This window comes from Lepisosteus platostomus, chromosome 21 (assembly GCF_059453375.1).
Source record: "Lepisosteus platostomus isolate fLepPlt1 chromosome 21, fLepPlt1.hap1, whole genome shotgun sequence".
NCBI classification, from domain to species: Eukaryota; Metazoa; Chordata; class Actinopteri; order Semionotiformes; family Lepisosteidae; genus Lepisosteus; species Lepisosteus platostomus.
Window position 1 is genome coordinate 5517047 of NC_142631.1, and position 25364 is coordinate 5542410.

The 25364-nt window shown below is 36.8% G+C and overlaps 1 protein-coding gene across 3 annotated transcripts; it reads left to right on the forward strand.

Moving 5' to 3' along the window:
* Nucleotides 1–3438: 3438 nt before the first annotated feature.
* egfl7 (EGF-like-domain, multiple 7) lies at nucleotides 3439–25292 on the forward strand. 3 transcript variants are annotated; one of them, XM_088615476.1, is made up of 10 exons: nucleotides 3439–3645; nucleotides 4039–4166; nucleotides 13076–13283; nucleotides 14539–14667; nucleotides 15686–15792; nucleotides 17365–17460; nucleotides 17880–18062; nucleotides 21994–22070; nucleotides 22646–22808; nucleotides 24751–25292. In XM_088615476.1, exons 3-10 carry the CDS (start codon nucleotides 13204–13206, stop codon nucleotides 24771–24773), a joined length of 858 nt encoding a protein of 285 aa, XP_088471602.1. In that variant the 5' UTR covers nucleotides 3439–3645; nucleotides 4039–4166; nucleotides 13076–13203; the 3' UTR covers nucleotides 24774–25292. The 3 variants fall into 3 exon arrangements, with proteins under 3 accessions (XP_088471602.1, XP_088471600.1, XP_088471601.1); XM_088615474.1 differs by lacking the exon at nucleotides 4039–4166; XM_088615475.1 differs by lacking the exons at nucleotides 3439–3645; nucleotides 4039–4166 and adding an exon at nucleotides 5594–5809.
* Nucleotides 25293–25364: the final 72 nt, after the last annotated feature.

Consider the following 25364-nt stretch of genomic DNA (forward strand, 5'->3'; position numbering starts at 1 on the left):
AACATAACATGGTTGATACACAATGAAGACCAGACTAGTCTACTACACATTTTTCTGAACATGAACAAAATGTAACCTTAAATACTCATAAATCTCAGCATGCAATGACCTTAGTAAATGTTGTATGCTGCAGTTAAAACATGTTCTATGTATAAACTTTTTTTCACAATTATTGTTTTATTTTTATGCATACTGTATATTGTTTGAGAATTTAGAAAATGATTAATTATCTTGCTGGATTTATTACAAGCACTCCTAGAAGCATGCTCATCTATTCTGCATCCTGAGTGAATTCAGATTTTAGTTGTTTAAAACACATCACAGGTCAGAAATATTGAATGCTTTCAAAGTTAGCCTTGGTTTTCAAACAATACAGCACTAGTGTGTGATCTACTAAAGGTAGCCGATGGAGGAAAGAAATTTGTTTTTACAGGTTTACTTAAGACATCTTGACAAATGAAACAAATGGATAACCCTTATTCTGTTTGCCATCTTTAGAAGAGCTTTCCAGCACTTGGCCTCATGGGTGGCTCCATATGGGATTTAATGGATTGCTCTGAGAGCAAATCAGAAGAATTTAGTTGACTAAAAATAGTTTGTCTACAACAGGACTGACAAATACAAATGCCCCATCGCCTCCTTCTGCATTAACATTATCTGCATAAGGGAATAGTGATAATACTATTCTGTAAACCATACCAAGCTCATCTATTTTATCTGCGTGTTACAATACCGTTTTTTCTGCTTTTTCATTATGGTACATATCCAGTGTTTCACACCATATTTTTATGTAAATATTACCCTCACGGCACTGTTACACTATATTAAAAATGGTCAGCAATTATTGTTTGTGTGAATAAGCAAAATGCTTTTTGTGAGAAAAGGTTGATTAAACAGTTACTTTTAATCCAACGATAAAAATGTTTCTATGTAACTCATTAAAATGATGCATCTTTTTTAAAAGTTTATTGTGGTAAAGTGAAGTGAGGTAATAGCAGAGTAAGTAAAGTACAGTTAAATCAGGGCAAAAGCATGATAGTAACAACAGTAATAATAATAGTTATAATGGCCTAATAAAGTAAATGCATTGGATAAGCATGGTAAAGCTGTCAGCTGTCCAGTGTAAGTAAGACACTTATTCTGGTGAAGTTCAGAGCAGGCCACAGCCTATTCAGGAAGCACAGGACTCAAGGCACGTAAGCCCCTTGCAGTGCCAAAAGAGACATTTTAAAAGAACCACTGAAGCCTAACCAGAACATCTATGGGAGAAAATTGGACCACCTGGAATTAAACCCAAGGAGATCAACTCCACACAGAAATCTAAGATTAGAATTTAACCCTGATGCCTGTAAAGCAACAACACTACTAACCAAGAAACTAATAGGTCATGGCTTCATAACTCCAGACACATTTTCCAAACAGTACACAGGAAGTACAAAATATTGAGAGGCTTCATCTGCCATTGGTCCCATCTGACCCCCATTTGAGCAACTCCAACCATTTCAGAATACTGTGCCACAGATCTACGCAAACAGCTGCATGGGAAGCCACACACGGGAAATGTGAATTTAATTTCATGCTAAAAACATCAGACTTGCTCATTTTGAGTCTTCTGAGCTTGTAAATGAATGAAATATACCTTAATTCCTCTCCAACTCAGGTCTTAGGAGGCAGTGCTGGATAGTAAAGCACAACCACAGAGACTTGCCAAAGCAATCCCAGCACAACAGAGGAATACTTACCCTATTAACCTCATTAGCACAGCAATTTGTAAATGCCATCATGGTGACAAAAGACAATGAAACAAAAAGACCGTTTCCCCTTTTTCTCATGCACCAGAAATCGTAGAGAGAAAAGACACAAAATCTGACTGTACAAATGAGCTAAATGCTGAGTGATTAATTTGACCAAGTTATTTAATTGATCAACTGATCAATTTAAACTCTAAAATAACACTAAATTATTTATTTTTTTTCAAAAAGACAGCTGTTGGCAAACTCATAATGACTTTCTTAATTAAAACCAATTTGAATGAAAATAAAGTTAGAGGAAAAAAATCCTTCCTATGAGAAAATATTTTTTAAAAATTGAATGTCTAGAGTTTCAAGAATTAAAGAAATTAGGTTGGTGTACTTAATGGCATTGCAGCTCTTTATCCATTAATTTACGGACCACCTGTTTACAATCTAACATAGTTAACTATTTAGTGCACAGCCACAAAAGAACTAAATGAATGGTTTTATAGTGTTCCACAATAGGCTCATCAAAACACCCTTTAAAACACTTTATATTCCACTGCTTCTCTATTTAACAGCTTCCCAGTAATTGCTGTTTTATTGTACCTTTTGTGCAAGCAATGCAGTCAACCCTCATTTCAAAGTGGAGCTTTCCTTAAAAGAACAAAAAAGATTTAGGGAATCCGATTCTATTTTCCACCAAATAAAAAATAAAACAACAAAGAATTCAAGAACGATCATATGGCCCGTGACAATAGTGACAACTCTGACCGGTAAAAACAGGAATGGTTGCAATGCAGTCTCACAGAAAATTTTAATCGTTTTTATATTCTTGTGTTCTACGTACATGCACAAACTTAGCCTACAAACACCAAGTGCAACAGTACAGTGCAAAACATTATAGCACGTGCTTTTGGGTTTTATAACTTCAATGTGCAAAATCCCAAAGCAAGCTGGGGATTCATTTGACTAGGAAGTTTGTTGAATCACGCAAGGTAAGGCACCAATACCCTAATACTGAATAATTGAATGACAGGCCAAGTCAGTTGCTGTAAAATGTGAGGCGCGTGGCAACGTAAATCTTTTTTATTTCAAATTAGATGTGTACTTTTGTTAAATTAAAACATCAGGCTTTAATTTTACTATTGGAATGCATTTCCTGTAATTCTTTCCTTGTGGTCATTGAACATTGCCAAACAATTATAGACTTTCATGAGATGCTGTATAGGATTTTGATTTGCAATAGTTACACATTTCAATCACCTGTGGGATAAAAAGGATCAATACAATTGTGAGTATTCTAAGAAAACATTATGTAAACAACATGCAGGCAGGTTTAAGTATAATACAGGTATTGAAATATGTGCTTTTAAGTATGTTCCAGGTTTTATATTGCATTTTATTCTAGAAAATACACCTACTGGGCCACAGCCTGTTAAGTCTATTCATGATTTAGCTAACATGTGAAGAATTTCTAAGAAGGCTAAAAATAATAATTCTTAGTGTAAGTGCCTGAAACGTGTGGGATAGGATATGGTGAAAATGTGATTCATTAAGCAGTTTGAGCAGGATGGAGAGTGTTTGTTCTGTAAAAAACGGTTTTATCAGTTAGAAACACACACAGGAATTCCGGTTTGGGATTGTCCATCCAATTCCTGATTTCCACAGGAAGGCAAGCATAAAAAGCAACTCAGAAACCTCCAAAGGCATTTCATTTCGCTTCAGTCAGGTCTCAGGGAGCACTGAAAATGAACCGTGGGTTGTATCCTTGTAAAAACTTTGGGACGAGTTTAAAAGAAATTGAAACTATGGAAAAGTTTGGTATAGCGTCTGTCAAAGGGACAGCGTTGGGGTCTACAGCTCTGACTACCGTGGAAAAGAGGATCTTCTGCATTTGTCAAAGTTCGAGGTATTATATTCTATTTTACTAATATAATGTATTATATAAGATAATGTATCGTTCTATTATATATAGTGATATATATATATACTTCCATGAGTTTTTCAAATGTTTTATAATCATGGTATATGCATTCACAATTTAATGACTTATTCTAAATTCATAATATGGATAAAAATTAGATTTCAATGTGTATCAGTTAGATATAACCTGTCATTTTGATTAATGTGGCTAAACACGGGTTTTATATTTCTGTCTAAAAACATAAATAAAGCAGGAGATATTTTAATTTACAGTATTTATTTTTCTAAATATGCTTCACTTTGGTAAAATGAAATAATACGGAGCATTCTCATCGTCTGTATTCAATCGTTTTCCTTTTCTGCTCCGTTTTAACATTAGAAATTACAAATTAAAGGCAGGTGATAAGACGAGCGCCCGAAAGTGGATCAAGTGCGCGTGACGCTGTAGGGCACAGAGCACAAAGCGAATTAGCAGACGGAGAGCAGGAGCGCTAGGAGATGGAATTGGTAAGATTTATGTGCAGGGCTTGGAATGGAGTTTCCCATTTGTTTGGTTTTAACAAAATGCCCATCACAACAGATCTCGTTTTTTCTTCCCGCTATGTCAACATCTTTGCAAATGTGATAAGAACAAAATATGCAGAAGCACTTTGGAGCACGCACGCCCTTAGCCTTCTAGGGGACTCCGGTGTGTTTTAACAGAAAGACGGAAAAAGGCAGCTGTTCCACAGAAGTAATGGTAACCAGTACACAATTGATAGCATCTACCAGGCAAACGGGTACCAATATTGAAAAAGGCATTAAACTTTTTGGATGTTTTAATATTTTCTTACCCTTTATACAGTTTTAAACTCAAGGTGTAGTTAAGAAATAGGGGTCCTGCTAAATACTTCTGTTAGCCGATTTATATATTATACTGCAATTTCACAGCAGAAAGGCTTTAAAAAGTTCCTGATCAACAGAAGTAATGATATCCAGTATACAGTTAGTAAAACCTATCTGGCAATGGGTACGAATATTGAAAAGGGCGCTAAACATTTTGTATGTTTGAATATTTTCGTGCCGTTTATATTATTTTAAACTCAAGATGTAGTTAAAAAATAGTGGTCCTGCTAAACAATACTTCTGTCAGCGGACTTATATGTTACGCTGCACTAAAGTAGATGGTTTTAAATCTTGGAAGCGCACGGCTGTTCTGATCTTCAGAACCGAGGTTCAGAAGAATGTCCTTATCGCAATGGCGCCCCCTAGGGTTAAATATTTCCTCGAAGGAGTGGAGAGTCGCCCCATCCAAATGTTTGAGCATTCCCCTTGTAAAGTTTGTGGACGTGACGGTGTTTGTAACGATCTTTACAAACGTACTCGATCATTGTTTTTTCATGAAATATTATCTTATTTAACTTAATTTGTAAGTATGCAGATCAGGGAACAACTTCTTCTATAAAATACTGTAATATGGTACAACTGGACACTGCTTGCCAGATTTAATCAGATTAAATTATTTAAATATTTTATGCAATAATGACATTTCGTGTAATGTTATTATAAACTTAATATCAAGAATATACTGGTGTTTAAAGATTGATTATAAAGTATTATTCAAATGGAAAATTAATTTCATAGGGTCCACTCTAAAAAGCTAACGACTTATTTAATGATTTCTGATAAATTAAGACTATCGAATTTTACTGCTAAATCGTACCAAAAAATTAGAAAATATTTTTTTTTAGGTGCAGAAACATTACCAGATTTTTTTCAAAAGGCTTTCGTGTAGCTCCAAATGGTCAGTTCAGGTGCGATTTCGCTCTATGTGGAATCCCATTTTAATTACGTCATGTGAGGGTGTTTCCCAGACCTGTTGCTGTGGTCACGGGGGTTCCAGCTGGCTCGCGGGGAGGCGGGAGCGGGGTGCCCCTGAGAGTTCTGTCAGTTTCTGCAAAAGACGAGAGAGATCAAACCGGTAACTTCCAAACTACTGCACCAAAGCGGGAATACGAAATTAGAAAGACAGAGGGGATGCTAACAGCAGTTGCTCTCGGGATTTAGTAACCAATAGCACTATTCTGCGAGATTTACTTTTTTTATGTTCGCTAGAAGACGTCTAACATACGCTTCTTAAACGATGACTCCGTGTCTGGAACGTACAAAGTGTAAGTACATTTGCTTTGCTTCAAGTGAGAGCGCTCTTCGTATTAAAACATATAATTTAAGATGCACATTGTTGCCTGAAACTTCACACTTGAATTGTGTTGCATCTCTGAAAAGATTAATAACGTGATACACAGGTGCGTTACTTTATTTTCTATTCTCTGTCAATTAACTGTATTGAACAAATGCCCGTGAAGTGCTGCTATGTCCTAATCTTTAATCTTAAATTTTTTTATAAAATTTGATTTATATAAACGCTTTGATGCATAATGAATGCAGCATTTAACGTTTTTAAGAACGGTTGCGGTCCAGTTTATCCTCATTGGAATTATCCGATAGGGTCAGCAAATGTAAAAAAAAAATACAGTTTTGATTAGGGAAAATAATTTCTTTCCAGCCACGAGATTCTTGCAAAGGAGCGCCCTCTGTTGGCCAATAAGGGTTCAATTGCTTAAAAAATACCGTGGGTCACATTCTATAACTTTACATGAAATTGGCCTTTCCTTGTGTTAAAACGTGTTATACTTTGTTTCCTAAAAAATGGGAGGCATTGTATAATTACTCCAGAAAAACAAAATGTAAATGTCACCTTGAGTTGGTTTCAATCGGTGCTAAGGATTTTAATCTAGGTCTTAAGACAGGGATTACAATGTTTAGCACTGACCTCAACAAGCTTTGAGGATTCACAGAGTAACTGATAAAAAATCTACAAACACACAATATAATGACATTTACACAAAATGTAATTAAAAACAACTTTGTAAAAGGTAAATTTGTTTATCCCTTTCCATGATTTGTTTTTTGCCTGATATGAACACAAGATGCTATGGCATGCCAGTCAGAAATAGAAACTGAATCAATGGATTTGAATGCAGATAAAAATATGTTTAGCCAAAACCATAAAGGAATAAGAAGGATTATGTAGGATGATTTGCTTCACAAAACAAGCAGTGTCTGCGTTCTGTCCCTCTGAGGTATCACCTATTTATTTTTGTCTTTTACCTCAAGTGAAATGCAGACAGGATTCAAGTTGAAGATGTGATAAATGAGATGAGGCTCAGTTGGGACATAAACATGAAAGACTGTCATTCAAGAAGATGTCATGAAACTTTAAAAAGGCAGCAATTTCTTATATACATGTTCAAATAAACAGACTGCCATACAGGGTCAAACAGAACCTGTGGGGTTTTTAGGTCACACGGGGCACAAGCAATAGTGGTGAAATATGATAAATGCTCATATTTCTAAGGTTATCTAGAATAATGAGCCTTGTCTGTAGCATAACTAGCATACAGTACCTTACAGTCTTGCTGCACTGGGCAAATAAGAGTGATCTGCAAATCAGACTAACTATTGGATCATTCAAAGAACATGTAACTAATTGATGATTGATTAATTCTTTAAAAGGCTTTATGTTTTACAATACAGAAGCTCAAATCAAATATCTTTGTCACATGATATCATTGTGGAACTACTGTATAAGGGATATATCTCACACCACTGTGCAGTAACTGAACACAGAGTACACACTGGAATTTTGCTATGTTTTCAGAATCTATTTTATTCTTTTTAGACTTTCATACTTGTTGCTTCTCTTCGGTATGCAGGGAAAAAGAATGACAACGACTTTCATTTTGATAGCGTACAGTAATTCTCTGGTTGCAGATTTTAACTAGACAGCTGTCATTTGTCTAGGCGACTGCATTCCTAGGGGAAAATCCACTCTGCAGTCATCATTGTAGACTGTTGTTGAAATGTCTGAAATTAGACCGTTCGTCTTTAAAGTACAGTGGCCTCTAGTGAAAAACACATTTCAAAACAAAAGAACAAATTCAAAAACACAAAAACAAATTTAGAAGCTTTCATTTTTACATAGGAACAAATATAACACAATTCTAGCACTTGAGGGCCACTTAAATAGTGTGGGTTCTCACATTCTAAAAGAAATCAGTGAGATTTTTCAATACATAATTTGAATTAAAAAGGCAAAGTTCTGAAATATGAGCTGGGTGTTTTACGGTGTTAGGTTGTGCCCTGGGATATAGCACAGGCGAATAAGGAGGCAGAAGACAACAGAACTCAGTTAGGTGTATTTTCAAAATATCTTTTCAAAGAAGAAAATTGCTACAGGATTGTTGCCTATCTCTTTCCTATACAGATGTCTTATCAAATCGATCATTTTTTTCTGTACTTTTAGTGCATGAAAGGAAATGTCTCATATGTGCTATCGACTATGGATTACGATCCTGAGCGCTGTCCAGGTTTTCTCCTCTGGAAAAGATTTTGGTGACTTTAGATATACATCCCGATTGTAGACTGTCCCAATTAACATTTATGTTTTTCTGTTCCAGCCACCTATTCAAAACGTGGTTTCACAAAATAGAGGGAAATAGAGAAGAGTGCAGGAGAATGCATTTTCTTTTTTCCCTTTGTCCTAGTCAATAGTGGCCAGTATTGTGTGTAAACAATGTTTTTTGCAGGAAGTCTAGTTCTTGTATAAAAGACTCTCCTTGGTCTTCTTCCCTTTTTAAGTCTCTGGGAAGTACACAACCACTTGCCTCCACTTGTCAAAACTGAAGCAACTTTTGTCCGCCCCCTGTCAGGGAACAAGAGCCTTCATAAGGAGAGGCACTCACCTCCAAAAGTCCACCCAAGTGTGCGAACCAATATAATAGATCCTGATTGAGTGTCACTTGTGATTAGTAACAGAGCTGACACACAATTCAAGGCTTACTCAAGCAAACCATCCATATAACTTTTCACAGACTTTGTTCCCTATGATTGGTTGTCGTTCTGGATATCTCTCTTGTGCCAGGAAAAGCAGACTCTTGAGGAGAATGCAACCGGGCTTTTGTCAGTCTCCACAGAAAAGCCTTTATGTGTTTACTTTATTTTTCCCGTACAATGTTCTTGGACTGAAAGGGAGACCAACAAAACAGACACATACAATGCCTGTAATCCGCTGTCCGTGAAAGTTATGAGTATTGAGTATTAGTCAACCAATCTTAAAATGAGACCACCTGCAGCGACTGTCATTTATATCCATATCGGAACAAAAAGTCAGAAACAATCCTGTATTCATCTTAAATGTGGGTGTTTGGGGTTCTGGAGAATTATACAGTAATCCCATCAAGAAAAGAGGCATTTCATACTCACATGGTATATATTGTTACAGTTTGTACGTGGATTATGAGGGCTGAACACATTTTAGCAAATAATTGGATTGAGTTGTTGTTTTTTTTAAATCAGGGTTTCTTATCTGTAAGCACAACTGTCTGGGCTATGGAACAAATACACATATCAATTTTTCTACTTGATACAATATGACAATTTGCTGACTTGGAATTGTTAACCTGAAAGTTATTGGGTTTTTTTTTTTAGAAAAACGTTGCCTATTTTCAGGTGTCCTTGTTTTCGTTCTGTGTTGAAAAGTATTGCATCCTCCATAAAACGTTAAAGAAGAAATCTCTATTTAAAATCTCAATAGTTAATTTCCATCTCATGAATAGGTGAACTGCACCAATGTGTAATTTTCCCATGCTTTAAGTAACTGTTAAAGAAGGACAGCAAGAGACATTATGCTTTATGAGGAAGAAAGAGATCTGTCTGGTCAATATCCAATTTCTTTTTGAGATCTTGCCTGTGTTTGGTTAAAAATAAACTCCCAGACGATATATTCAAGCTGATTCTATGCTGGCTTTACCCCCAGCCAAACCACAGAATTGATGAAGAATCTATGTGAGATGATTTCTGAATGAACACAGACCAAGTTTTTTGTGTGCTCTGGGCAGCAAGCCAGTTGTGAGTCACATGCACATCCATGTGTGTCGGCCAGGACTTAGTTTCACCTTTACATTATCAGAAACAGGTCTACCGTAATGCTCCGACACCAAGCCTCTGAGAACCTGGCCCTTTTCTATTGAAGGCTGTCACCACAGCAATCCAGAAATCTCAAACCAAGCCAATAAAAGCGTGAGAAAATGTGACTGAAGCAAAGGGATATTCCAGAATAGGACTCATCCTCAGCATGTACTTCTGTTCTCTGAGAAAACAGAAAACTGTGCTCACTGGTTCTGGCACACTATCTCACTGACTGAAACACCCAGCAAAACTGGCTTCAGATCATTTCAAGGGTCAAAGGGCAGTCACTCTCCACAACTAACCATAATTAATTAAGTCAGTATTCAATAAGTTAATCAATAATAATTACTAAGTTAATAGACACCAACTATAACTTTATTTTGGAATGTTGCCGCTCATCTATAAAAAGGTCATTTTACGAAAAACGGGTGAAGAACAAGCATTTACAAAGAATTATATATGTTTTTGTACAGAATGTCTTAGACCAGAGATGTTAAAAAAGGAAACTTATTCTCTGCTGTGAAGTATTTCTCTATTGGACGTTACAGTCCACTGCATTAATGTGTTAGCACTGCTGTTCAGTCAAAAGATTCTTATTTATAAATAGTTTATTATCAAATGATGTACAGTACAGATTGATACAAAAGAAATTTGTAGAAAGCACGAAGTTGTCCCAATTTATGTGGTCTATTTAATCTTTTTTTAATGGGGATGTAGAACATTCACATACTCTTCCAGTGACCATTTGTGTGATTTGTTGCTTGTGACTGGTTACAGTCTATCTCCTACATTTAGTGTTACAAGAGGTCTTGTCATGCTACATAGAAACAGATAAAGACCATATGGCCATTATCTCAAAGACATACAGGAGTACGAGTGCCGGAGAACTAACCTCAATGAATTATCTTTGCTCCTTTGATTAGTTCACCAGAGAGATACTCCATGGCAGATTTCCTAAAAGAAATAAAAAATAGAGCTTAATACAAAAAAGCATTTCAAGCTAGTTTAACAAAACACCAGTTCAGCACAGGAATAGAGTGCAAACATGATCAGAGCACTGTGTTCACCAGACTTCTGAAAAATACTCCTGTCTCATGTGGCATAGCAAAATAGCCTTAAAAAGGGTAGACATTAGGAGAAAATTAAGACTTGTAGGCCCTTGTAAGTATTTCATCATTGCTGCCTGTAAAGACCCACAGGACAGAGGTCAGGTCTAATTGCCAATAAGCTTTAGGGACTTTTTTCTGAACCTTAAATAAACTGCTCATTACCTTTTTGATGGAATCGCTTCCTCTCTACTATTCTGCCCAGAACTGGCTGATAGTTACAGTATAAACAACTTCCTCGTACCAGACCATTAGCGCTGCCCTAGCTGGCTTTATAGCTACGGTGAGGTGATGCCAGTGTACTGTAATTGTCCTTTGGAAAACACAATCTCCACGGGGTGTTAATAAGAGAGTGTGGAAGGCTGGCTTATTTTCGATCCAGGAGAACCAAAAGCTTTTTTTCCCCAGAAAGAATAGTATATTTGAGAAACAGAAGCGCAATTTTTGTTTATTCATTTTTTTTATTTCTACTCAACATGAAACGTAATCAAACTGATTGTTTTAACAACAGTCTGGATTTAGAACAATAATACAAATAAATAAACTCATTGATTATAATGAATATTTTAATGTGATGGGTTAATGACAGCAGTGAATTAGTTTAGTCACATACAATATATCAAAACTTGCATAAAACAATTTAGATAAACATAGGCACTGTAGAACTTAAAAGAGTACCAGATTTAGGATATTTGCTAGTGAGATTAAACTGTTATTAGCTCCAGCATTTCACCATTATTCCCCCATATTTAGGACAGATGAGATGGCATCTTTCCATTCTGTCACTTTGGTAATAAATGAACTTTCTTTTTAATCCACAACAAGATGTTCATAGTTGGATATGATTTAAAGTGTGCTATATGCACAAAACTTCCATTGACTTTCCCAGGAAAACTTTTATAGACCATATCCCCCAAGGTAATCATTTTGACAGGGAAGTATGTGGACATTGCTCCTGTTTAGACTGTGACAGTGGGTATATGCGATTTCCATATCAATGTTCAGTTTTGCAGACCCATTTCTCAGTGTACAGTAAATACAAAAGACTGACTGCATCTTCAAAGCTGACTTGGTATATGAATTGCCAGGATTAACCTTCTAATAGAAGAGCTCAGATTTTCACTTTTGATAACACAATTTTACTTTTAATGTTTCCTATTATATATAGGAGAAAAGAAGTACAATATGCCTGTATAGAATGTGTAAGTTAATATCTGATGATCAGATCTTTTAGATCAATAGAAAATAAACCTGCTGTTCAGCTTTGAGTAATCGCTGCTTGAAAACCAGTGTCTACTGTTGTGTATCATTGTAATGGCACAGAAATGTTTAGTAAAGTAAACTCATGGTAAAAACAAGAATATGTGGTAAAACATTATTCAAAATGTGGGAATGCACAGCAAAGAAAAGTAAATGAATGGTAAAACTACAAAAATACCATGTCCTAATGTGAAGCTGCAAAAGCACTGAGAATTACTACGCTGAGGAACTTTAAAACAGTATAAGTTTGTTCAGCTTGTTAAATATAAGGGGGCACAAAACTGCAATAGGGAATGGCAATTGCACAGTCAATACTGTCAGTTAACATAATTATTACCAGCATCACAATTATCCCTATAATAACAGAGTATGTCATTATCTAAGTGACATATTTAACCAAGTGCAATGTGTATTGGTTCTGGCTAATGTCAGAGTTAGGATTCTGTTTCAGACATATTCTACCTCCCACAAAATGATCAACTAATGGTCTTTTTGGGTGGCACAAATAGAGTGGCTGTGAAAACTCCAGTATGATTGAGCCATGGGTTCGAAACATGTTGTTCTGTGGTTATGGATGTCAGGATCTTTAAACATGCACAAGGACAGAGTCAGAGGAGTGAGTCAGGAGTTACCATTTATAAACAAATTCAAACAGCACAGCAGTTAAATCCATCAAAAACTAACCAATGCAGTGTATATATATATTTACTAATACCTAATCTGAGGTGTTACACTGTTGTTGCTTTGTTCTGCCTGGTTGTAGCTGGAGGTCATTGAAAGCAGCAAAGTGAAGCTGGTAACCGAGTACAGCATATCATACTGCTTTGTTAATGGTGATTTACACAAACATTGTCACACACCACATCACCACCTGGTGAAAATTCTATAAGATTATTCTAAATATGGACCAGTCCATAACATACTTTAGTATTTGAACTGGCTGTTGTTCCTTATTCATTGCAAAGAAACCAATAGCAAACAGTGAAAGTGGCCAGTGAAAGGCCAGTATTAACCCATGGGCTATCTGTGTATCTTTTTCAGGCATTTAGGGTTTCCTGCTCTGCATCCAGAAGAGACGGGGAAAGGTACAAGAGCAAATACTTCTGCACTTTTGCACTGTTTGGACGCGCAGCTGAGAGAGAGAGACAGACGGAGAGTGGCAGGCAGACATGAACCCAGTGCTCCTACTCCTTACCTTTACTCTGCTCATTCTCCCAGTGTCCTGTACCTATCACTTCATTCAGCCAGGGTAAGACTGTGCTTCAAGTCAGATTTCATTTGTCAAGTCTTTTTTGCCATTTTATCTAGTTCTTAGATAAGAACTAGATAATTAATAATTAATTGTTATTAATAATATGGGACTAGTTTAAAGCTACATATTATTGTAAGTCTTATGGTTGAAGTAAGACTGTTTAGTCTTATAATACTAGCATCAGATTATTCTTATCCATAGTATAGAATACAAAAATCATCACATTTAAGGTATCCTATAGTAAAGCTCTAGTTTTGAGTATGGAAATGAATTGACTACAATTAAACTGATGAGGAGTTACCTTGAAAATCAGCAGAGTTTTCTGCATTTCATATTTTTCTCAAGACTATTACACACATGTCCTCTACAACTTATAAAGGATCCTGGGTCATTCAAGAACAAATTCTGGCCAAGAATTAAAATACCTGGCAGACTTACTCACAATTTTAAGGAACTTTTTTTAAACAAAGTTTATTCTGAGATGCTTACAGTTTGAACATTACCTCCAGATTTGGAAGGTTATTGAATGAGTTCACAAATAGGTCTGTTCTGATGCAGACACATCCCAAAAGGATCCGCCACAGAGTGACAATTATTGGACATGTTAAGAGTCCAAGGTCCTCATCTGGTACTTATTTGCAAGGCCTTCTTACTTTCTGTTTTAAGACCACATAGTTGGCTTTGATGGTCAATATGGTTTAAATAGTTACAACAGTTCTGAAAGTCAAAGCAACATACTTGAAATGTAATAGGGATAAATTACTATAATTTTCAAAGTCTCCATAAAGTTTCTTGTAAGTTTAACTTTTAACACTCCATAATAGGTCCATCCCATTTAACAGGTTTCCTGTTATTAATTTTTAATGTTTTACATACTATACATAGCTTTAACTATAATAGTAGTCCAATGGGATACTAATGGGATAGTAGCTCTAAAATTCTATACTTTATTGAATGGATTCCAGAGAAACACCAAGCTCGTGTTTAAGCTTCTGTCCACAGTACTACAGTATGAGCTCAGGGCTGTACTGACTGTCGTGGGATTGCACCAACAAATTGCACTATAAATACAGTACAGATTTCTACATCAAAGAGAGTTACAGTCTGCCCACTATAGCAACATGTCTGTGGAAACCCATTAGAATTCACTGTGTATAGTACAGTATAGTAGAATATGCAGCAGTATGGTCTAATACAAAATAGCATACCACAGTCATTTAACGTGCTGTCGTTCTGCATGTTTTTTTCTCAGGCGCAGAGTGTGTAGCAGAGATGTACGTCAGCACCTCACTCCAGTTTCTCACACAGAATCCTTCGTGCAAGCTGTGCATAAGCCCTACATGACTCTCTGTGATGGGAAAAGGCTCTGCAGTACCTACAAGTAAGGCCAATACAAACTACACTGTGAGACACACCCCAAAAACATTTCTTTATTAATGCTTTCTACGTTTCGCTCTGTACCCAAATCACTAAAAATAACTAATTAAAATATGAATTAGGTTTCTCCACTACACACCTGAAGTATTAATTGTACACAGTCTAAAGTTCAGTCATTTTGTGTTTGATATTGACCAGTACTGTCTGTGTGTAGTGTGGCATTTTAAAAGACAGCAAAGATGTTTTGTGAGCATTAGATCACAGGTAAGAAACCTGCCCATCATTTAAACTTTCCATTAGTAATGGCAATGTCTCATTGATCATTTTTCTTTTGTTCTAAGTATTTATTTTTAGTTGCAATAACAACAAGAGTATAATAAAAAAGACAGGATGGGCCAACCTGACCCTGACATCTAGACAGGGGCACAATAATGAAACATGTTTGACTCATAAGTCTACCATGGTACCTGGTGGATAGGGAACAACTGCTTGTGAAAACCTGTATTAACTATTTAATCTATAAGGTTGTCAGAGCATAGAAATGGGACACAGCGAGACAGTCCCTTTTGGGATACGACTCACACAGAATTAAATTATAATGATGGAGATTTGGGTGGAATATAAATATTGGAAAAAGTGTAACTATGGGAAATGTAGGGTTTCCCACAGAGATCAAGCATCTGTTTATTCTGGCAACTTGGGCCTGTTATTTTTTTCTGTACCTTTCACAATTTTTTTTCCTGCTGCATAGTAATCTCATTTTTTTATCAATATTTTCATCAGCTACACATTATTACTAAATGATGCAGTTTTGTGAAGTTTCTCTCTGGCAATTTTGATGCCTTTTAAAGGCTTTGCCAGAAAAAAAACTCTCTCATTAGAGACGGTGCCTCATTAGCAAAATAAAACGAGTTTCTGTTCCTTTCAAAAATGTTGATCTTTTCCCAATCCTTGTTTTAATAAATCTGTCTAGCATGAAAAAAAAACATTACAACATGTTTCTCTTTGCTGGTTCCTTATAGAACTGTGTACAGAGTCTCATACCGTCAGGTCACTTCACCTGAGCCTCCTTCCTATTCTGAGTGCTGTCCTGGGTGGCGGAGAGTCCATTCACACAACTGTAACCAAGGTAACACTGCTTACATCATCCTCTTTCCACAGACAGATGCCTCAGACTTTCAGTCAGTCAGTGAGTGTTTAACTTGGAAACACAGAAGATAGGAGAGGACAAACACGCAATTTAGGTACATATACGACCATTATTTTCTACAAGTCATTTCTATCCAAAGACACTTCCAAAAAGCTGAAATTATAAGGGTTTTTTTTCCTAGTGAAAAACACTTGCAATACTTTATAGAGCAGGTATTTGTTTAAATATAAGTTCAACTTATTGGACTTGGATATGGGATCTCAAGCATTTTTACATATACCATTAACTGCCAGGGTGATTAAACCCCATCTTTTTTAAACAACAGAATGACACTAAACAAGAGATATTCAGTGCTTGTGACATAATATCTTTTGAGCAAGACAAATGAGTCCAAAGTGAAAACTAGGCAAGAATTTTTATAAAGATACATGCACAGCAAACTGTACACACCTATTCTCGCAATTGAATAACCACATGACTATGGATTTCAAAAGAGAAGCTCAATTGTGCAATGGCAGGAGGGAAGAGAAAGGCTAATGCATACAGTATACTGTATTCCTAACACTCAGTTACTTTGCTGTATTTGAACCACCTCATTTCTTCTTGATTAGATAGCTGTTAATCCCACCTATGAAAAAGTAACTCGGGGGCTCTGCAGAGTGGTGCGAACAGTAACAACACTGAAGTGCAGGTTGAACTCTGTATTTAATACATTGCTAGTTTGAGCCCGGGCCATGTCACTATTCCATTTTGACTGGGATTTCCCAAGCAGCAACATACAAATGGCAGAGATCCACCAGAGTAATATACAATGAGACTAGTCAATTTTAACTTCCTGGCAAAACTGCAGGTCCCCTAACTTGCTGTGCACCGGCAGGTTAGTAGTGATGTCAGAGAGGGATGTTCCTCTCTTCTAGTCTGTTAACTGATTAGAAGATCAGTCTGTGGATCTTCTGTGTGCCAAATAGCTCTGCTAAGCTGTCAGCTCTGTTAAGCAAGTATGTTCACATCTCATTTTCTCTTAAGAGGTAAATTGGTCCTTTTCTCAAACTGCTGCTTTCTAAGTGGCTGAGCACTAGCAATTGTGAACCACTGTATCATTAGTCCACAATGTAATAGAGACCTCTTGTAGTTGGCCAGGCACAAGGAGTGCAGTGTTAGAAGTGATAGTTACTTCTATCTTCCCTTAGCTCAGCCAATGGCACTATGGGACTCGTAGTGTGAAACAAAGCACATTGCCTCAGCCAGTGTACACTGAATATGCATACTGTATGTATTATCCACATCTCATTCTCTCATTAGAGTTTGAGGGTTATAGTGATGAGTTGAATTTGTTTAATAATTGACAATTCAAAATTAAAGAGTAAAACTCACAATTTTAAAATTACACTCCCACACACATCCATAGAAATCTTGATAAACTACACCTTCTACTAGAGGTTAGAATGACCTTTGCAAACTGACTGCCTGAATATTTTGGGGGAATAAGCACCAGACCTCACAGTTGTGGTCTGAGATTGAAACGGACCGGCATGTATTCTGTCTCAACAGCTGTTTGCATGAAGCCATGCATGAATGGAGGAACGTGTGTGAGGCCTAACCAGTGTGCCTGCGCCGCAGGGTGGACTGGAAGATACTGCCAGACAGGTAAATGTTCCATTGATGGAAACAAAAGCTGTTATTGCTTCTGTGCAGTCATTTTCTCCATATACTTTCAGCACCAGTGTGTTAATATTCCCCTCTTTAACTCTGTTCATTATCATTAATTTGCATTTATAGACCTAAGCAGTTTAGATTCTGAAGAAAAGATGGTCTGTAACAAAAATATTTGTCTTTTACAGTAAAACACTTGCTTTGACTAGATTATGTAGGTTTTCTGCAGCCTGCTTTCAGGATTTAAAATTCACATAAATTTCCACCACAGGCAGAAAGATGTCCTTTGGTGGTAGAAGAAAATCCAGGCCTAGTCTTGAGGATTGTTCAAACATTTTTAAGAAATCCTGTGAGACATTTGCAATTATAGTCCTGGAGGTTCTTATGGTCTTTTTTCCATGTTTATTCTTCAGACATTGATGAGTGTAATGGGTCACATTCTTGCGCCCAGCAATGTATCAACATTGTGGGCAGTTACCAGTGTGGATGTCAGGAGGGATACCAGTTGGACAGAGATGGGCATTCCTGTGAGGCTCTGGAGTTGTCTAGTCCTAACAAAGTCAACAATATTCCAAAACTTTCCTCAACTACCGCTGGTAGGCTACTCATTTTTACTGCAGTTTATAATAATGATTTGTGAGATCAGTGATAACAGATTCAATGTTTTAAGAAATGGTACTGTATCCACCTTGATGCAATAATTAAAAGCAGATTTTATGATTTGCATCATCAATGCTATAGTTGTAGAAAAACTTGATATCTCTTTGTGTGCTAAAACACTTTCCTTCAAAAGTTGAGAGCCAAATAATCTTTTGTTTGCACTACATACTACATGTACTAGAATACATTTATATATAGTTTAGTACCAATAAATACATGTACGATTGGTGGATTTTTTCTACAGATTGTTCTTTAAAGGATCTTTGGCAATGCACATAAGAAAAAGGTCCTAAATGATATTCATATTAGTAGATTTCTCAATAATTGCATATTTTGGGTTTCATTACTATTGGTGTCTGAGAAAGTGACCTTGACTCTTTTGACCCACTTTACTACAAATGTAACATTGAACAGAATGCGAGGATTATATCTGCACCAGTATCTTGATTACAAAATCAATTGGGTTGTCACATTAGAAATGAAATCAAAACGGTGCCTGATGCCCTGACAGCTGTGTGGATGACCTGTAAAGGGTAGGGTGGTGACCTATCTTAAGCTACCACACAGGATAGCTACAAATCAACTTTCGTACTGTATTCCAGGAGGACACATGGCAAAAGTACCAATGTGCTGCACTAAAAATAAATTTGAAACCACATGCATCTGTCTAGACTTCAGATGTATTCATGAAGATGCTCTTGTAACCTTCAGGCTCAATCCTTTTTTCTGCTGGTAAGGGACACCACCTGTTAGCACCAGATATGAACATGCTTTTCAGTTTTAACATTAGAAGTTCCAGATCAGATTTAATCAAACTCTTTGAAACCACCAATAGCATGCCAAAATCACCTTGAAGTTTGTCTTCAAGGTAATCAGCAAGTATCAGACTTTTTTCCTGCTTTCCATCTCTTCTGGTTTTCTCTGGATGTTGGGTCCCATTTGTATCAAAGCTTGTGAAGCCAGAAGCTGTGCGTGTGCCTTTCCTGTTTTGCACTGCAGCTCAAAAGGCGAAGACATGAGCAGTGCTGGTTGCACAGTCCATTATTACTTTTGGTACGCGCTATGCCACTCTCAAACTCGTACCGTGAGTAATAATGCACTGTGGCCAGCAAAGCCTGCGAGGGAGACCATGAGACACAGCGACATTCTGTGTGGAGTTCCCACCACTCAAAGCATGTGTGCTATGGAGAGGCAGGAATGGGCCATGCTGTGGAATCCTGGGAATACAGCACTGTGTTGTGTATCCTAGTAACTATTGAAAACAGCAGCACATTTCTCAAAGGTTCGTAATGAAAAAAAACCATGTGAACAGAAAACATTCATATTCTGATGCAGAATTCTGGGTAAAGTCAGATCTGTTTCTGAGACATGCATTTAGATGGTCAAACTCAGAAATGATGTTCCCCTTTTGAACAAATCACCTCTGTCCAGTGTGCATGCTCACCCTGGGCTGTGGTTTCCCTCTCTGGTATCCTCCACAGGTGAGAGGGATTATCTTCCATGATCACCTAATTGGTAGCTCCAGTGATTAACCAATGAGGAATAGACAGAGTCTATTGTAGTCTGGGCATATGTGTCCTACTTGAATGGATTGTCCTGGTCCTGGGTTATTGATCTTTTTTCAAGTAAAACATATGGTCAGTGGTTGTTGATGTGTGAGCTGCACTAAGGAAGAATGACTAAAGCATGATCTGTTTTAAAAATTCTACTGTGATTGATTACATGGTATTATATACAGCACCTTCCAGTAAAAATTACTTTGATATTATCATTATAAAAACGATAAAAGTTATTAACACAATTGGAGTATTGTATTCGTATGTCTGTGGTAAATTGTTGATCTTCATGTCACTGAACTAAATATGCACTAAAATGAATAAACCAATGTGCCTTAAAATCCACAATATAAACGTAGCTCTTGGCTATGTACTTCGGGTGCGAAAGTAGGCCTTTCTTCCAGCTGCACAACTGTAACCTCTTCATGTTAGTAAAGCTTGAATAATAATTAATTGAAACTGTCTAATTGAATGTTTCATTCAACATAACATGCTGGTAAACAATTTCAGTTTATGGCGAATCTTATCAAAACACTGGCAGCCCTTCAAGAATTTATTTGAATTATTGTTGCAAATCCCAGAGAGCGAGTATAGGTTAAATAAAGCTCAAGTGTCCTGACGCATTAAAAAGGCAGTGATGATAGAAAGGTGAGGCAATTATGTCAAAATGCAATGCACTGAAGGAACAGAAATGAGACACTCGTATTTGGAGCATATATGAATGTCTCACTTCTGCACCTTTAGTGGTGATGGTGAGGGCTAGTATTTATACCACATGGGAAAAAGTAATATAGAGGAATTTTGGCAATTTGGGGTAGAAGCTTTTTTGTTAAAAAAGGAAAAGGCTCTCTGATTGAGACTGGAGAACTGTCTTGGCACAATTTGCCAAAAAATGTAGATACTGTGGTTTTACTAATAACACATTTATAGGACTGGGTTTTCCATTTCCAATTTCAGCAGTATTCTTCAAGTATGTATCCTTGACACTCAGTGACCATCACTTTGATTCAGTGGTCTGCTACGTATCAGCCCTACCCAATTATCAGCCTTGATTAGGACCAAAGAGTCTGCCATGTGTCAAATGTGCAGATCTGATATAAAATGTCAGTTGTTAATGAGGGCAGCAAAAAGCTTTAAAAATCTCCAGCTGAAGACCTTTTTTCTTTACTCTAGCACATTAATGAAGTAACTGTACATTCCAATTCATCAGTGCAATGCTTTAATTTACTGCTTCCAGATTTAGTGCTTTGAGTACTTTGAATAATTAGATAAGTTATTTTTTATTCTTCTCCTTTTCTGCTTTTAATATATGGTGTAATTACTAAAGACTGCTAGAGCAACTTATAGACACAATTCTAAAAGCAGGCTATGAAAGGCTATATCAGACACTGTGTTCATATTTAAACAGTTACAGCAATGCACATTGATGGCACAAGTACTGTAACTGCTGAATAGCCATTTAAGTATATTCACTTGCTCCCTAGTCTTAGTGCCACTGGGGTTCGACATCAATGGACAACTACACTGCATAGATACTTCAGATGACTAATGCATATTTTTGTTAAAGACAAAAAAAAAGAGATGCATCACTCCACAAGCCAAGACAAGAGCGGTCTGTTCCTGTCAGGAGTTTAAAAGCTTGGATTATAGACCTGATGATGTGCATACATTTAATGTGTAGAGCCACAAATGAAAAAGAAAAAGCACTTATACCATACCTCTCTTGAGCTCAAGGTTTTAACTTGGCACAGAGCTGATGTTCACATGCCAGCTATGCACTTCTAATGACCCCATTTGCTTGAGGTCACCCACCCTTCTCCAAAATCTCACTAACAGCAAACATCTGGTAGACATCGGTCCATTGGAGGCAGCCAGATTTATGTGACTGGTTTAAGAATGTTTAATGTGACCAAAAATTGCTCTAAAAATGAAATGCTCAGAATTATGCCTGGTGGCATTTGTGGAAAAGCCAGGAACCATATGTTACAATGGGTTTGTGTATGTCGCATGCAGTTTTTAAAAAATAGTCTTGTAGACATTTTAGAACTGGTTTTATTTTGGTAGTGTTTTCTATACATCTTGGCCATCAACAGACAGAACTTCCAGTGTGACCCTTAGCAAATTCCTAAATTCCCCAGCTCCTTTTGTCATTTCTTCAACGTCCACGTTTTGAATTCTGTGCTTCACATACTGTGAGCAAATGGAAAAAGATAATCAGGCTTTGTACAGTAAAGTTTTCAGACCAGAAATACAGCATGAAGAAGAAATTTCTGTCTTAACATTGTGACTGATGTACTGCACTGTTTTTCAGATGAAGAAGCTGGACATTCAAATAAAATGACTGAAGAGGTACAGAATTTGAGGACAAGGGTTGAAATGTTGGAACAGGTAGGATTTTCCTGCAAACAGCATTAGTCACACATATCATTGGCACCATCAGAAATTAAGGTTTTGCATCTATGTTCCTTACTGACTGAACATTGTAATTGTTCAGTCAGTAGGGATTCCTCTTTGCTAAGCTTATTAAAATATGCCAGTCGTGCCAAACATATAGAATAAAACACCCTGCAGACAAATAATTGATAATTGATTAGCCTTGTCAATAACATTTTTAATCATTTATGAGAAGAAAAGTTGTTTGCAGGGTGCATGTGCAGGTATATTTATTAGTTGATAACCTAAAGCATGCATAAGATGCATCTCCACATCTTACACAAAAAAAATATTGAAGTTAATGTGTTGCATCACAGGATTTAGTAGTGTAAACTGATTTGTGTCCAGACACAGTACATGAAGAACGGCCACCAAGCTGTGCTTCTTATTCACTGCTCCTGAGATATGACCCAGGGACCGATGTCACAGTGGAAGTGTTCTAGCTTCTCATTTTGGATTGTGGATCTAGGAGTGAGAAATGTTTCACTGAGTTTGTACCTCTCTCGTCTTGTTTTGGTGGGCAATGGCAGAAACTGCAGCTGGCTCTCGCCCCCTTCAACAGCCTGTTCTCCCTCATGCCAGAGGACGGGGTGGCTGAGAGGGCCAGCTTCCTGTCTCACTCGTTTCAGCAGCTGGACCGAATCGACTCCCTCAGCGAGCAGATCGGCTTCCTGGAGGAGAGGCTGGAGACCTGTGAGTAACCGGCGTGGCGGCAGTGCAGCCCGTCGCGATCCGCTGTGGCTCGTCCCTGTGGCTTTAGAGGAAATTAACTTGCAGACAGGCTTTGGCTGGGAAAATGGCACTTCCCATAACTTTGTGGATGAGGTTTATGTATTGCTTTGCATTGCAAATGTATCTAATTTTATACTAAAGTCAACATTTAGTTTTATGATATTGTAGCATTTTGTCACAATGAAAAAATTATCTTCAGTTGTTTTATAGCTGACATTAGGACTCCTCACTTAAAAAACAGACTAAGATAATAAACAGCTAAGCCATTTATTGTATAATGCACAATGATTACACTGGCTGCCTTTTTAACTGACACCACAGCATGTTTGTTTTCTAAAAAAAATGTATGCCATTCTTAGCAGCATTTTGGACCAAGTTAGCAATTGTTGTGGCAATTCTTTTTCATCCCAAGCTCATTTGACCTACAGTAATTGTTTCACTATTAAATATAGTTTACCCATTAAAATTTCCATTGAGAGGCAACAGCCATGAAATAAAAAAATTAATATGTGTTGAATATGAACCAACACTAGAAGGCTTTAATTCAGGAAATACATTTTCCACTGTAGTATAATTTATGAAGTCACTGTTTGCCAAAGCAGCAGTAAAAAGTCATGAAAAAGGCGACAGGTGGCACCTTCTCCATTTTACCTGTATGGCAATCTTGCTCAAGTTTCCTCTAAGCTTGTTTATAAAGAAGAAAAAAGATTAATTTCTTCTCGTAACATGGAGCCCTCCGCTCTTGCATCCTTCACATCCTTGAAGGGTCATCAGTCTGGTGGTTGGGGAAAACGAGCAAATAACGTGTGTGTGTGAGTGTGAAAGGAGGATGGGATGTGAAATAGACCTGTCCCATTAAAAAGGTGAATTAACACGGCTGGGAAGAAAAGGCCATGGGATCTGGAGGCAGCTGGTGCAGCAGCAGACACAATGGATAAGGAGGGTGACACCACAAATGATGGAAGAATTTTGGGATTATACTGTATAATGTCTGTTGTTCCACATGCTTGCCAGTTTGAACCCAATAAAAGATAATTTATAGTTCTTCCTAACCTCAGTGTCACCTTTAACAATGTAAGGGTGATGTATATTGCATCTTACAATTGCCTTTGGTCTGTATTAAGCTGGCTGCAGTATAATAGTTTAATAATATAAGACTGAATCCTTTTTCAGCCTTCAAGCCAGGAGGTAAAGAAAAATGTAAGATAGGGAAAGGGTGTTTTAGAATCATCCTCATTCAACATAGAAAAGGTTATCTTTAACCATCTTGTCTTCTGTGTGTATTAGCCTTCAAAACTATGATCAATGGCCTGTGGCAAGAGAAGCATATTGGCATCCACACCAAAGGATATACTATCCTTTGAATGTGAACAGCAAAGGTTAAAACAGTTGCATTACTCAGAAACAGGCTTTTATTAAACAAGATTCTTAATCATCTCAGTACACAACAAATGATAGTCTTAGGATGGATAGTTTTAAGAAACACTGAAAATGACATAAAAAAATAACAGCCCTAATTCTGGACAAATGTGCAAATACAAAACAATATCTTTTGTATGGTCTGTGTTACAGTATTTGAGATGATATTATGGACTAGCCTGGATTAAAAGTTTGCTAGCAGCAAGGATACAACAACATACATGGATTACATTTATACAAAATACATGGATTGTGGACAAATACAAATGCGATATAGAGCTTTCCTCTTATTTTTTACTGTAGGTGGATTTTATACCTGGAATAAAAAAAAAACTTGAAAGTGAAAATGGTGGTAAAAAAACAAAGCAAAGGCCCAGAACCCGATGTAATATGATGTACAAAGTGCATTTTAATTATAAATGACATTGAAACACTTCTCAAAGATCTGATTTATTAATAGCTATTCTTTTCTTTTTGATTTTAGGTTCCTGCAGGGACAACAGATAATGGGGAAAATGCAAAAGGCTCAAAAACCAAACATGCAATTTCCTCTTTTGGATTATGTTTGACTGCAGAAGAGAATATCAATAGGCTTTCAGATCAAAGAACATATTTCTCACTTGTTTGATCTTTCCTGATTCACTCTGAGGGAAGATTCAAATAACTAATTATGTTCATATTGAAAAGTGAAAAAAGCACTAGGTGTGTCTAAGGAGAATGCTTCCATCTTTTTAAGACATGATATTAAAACAAATCTTAAAATAATCCTCCAGTGGCACAATACATTTCTTATTCAATTTAATTTCAACATAAATCTGAGTTTTATTTCATTTTCTGCTATTTCAGATTCAATTTACTGATCTGTTGCTTCAAGGTCCTCCACTGTCTATCCTAAGCACTGGCTACAGCTCTCACTTTGAAGTTTTGTATTTATGTTTTTAAGTTATAATTTCATGTGCTTGTGTAGATATGAGATACATGTATTGCTACTGTCTTTTTTATAATAAAATAAGTTTACAGGAAGAAGCCACTGTCCCTTGTTCCCTAAAAAAAATAATTTTTTCACTGCATTAGTATTGAAAATTTGCTTTTTATTTT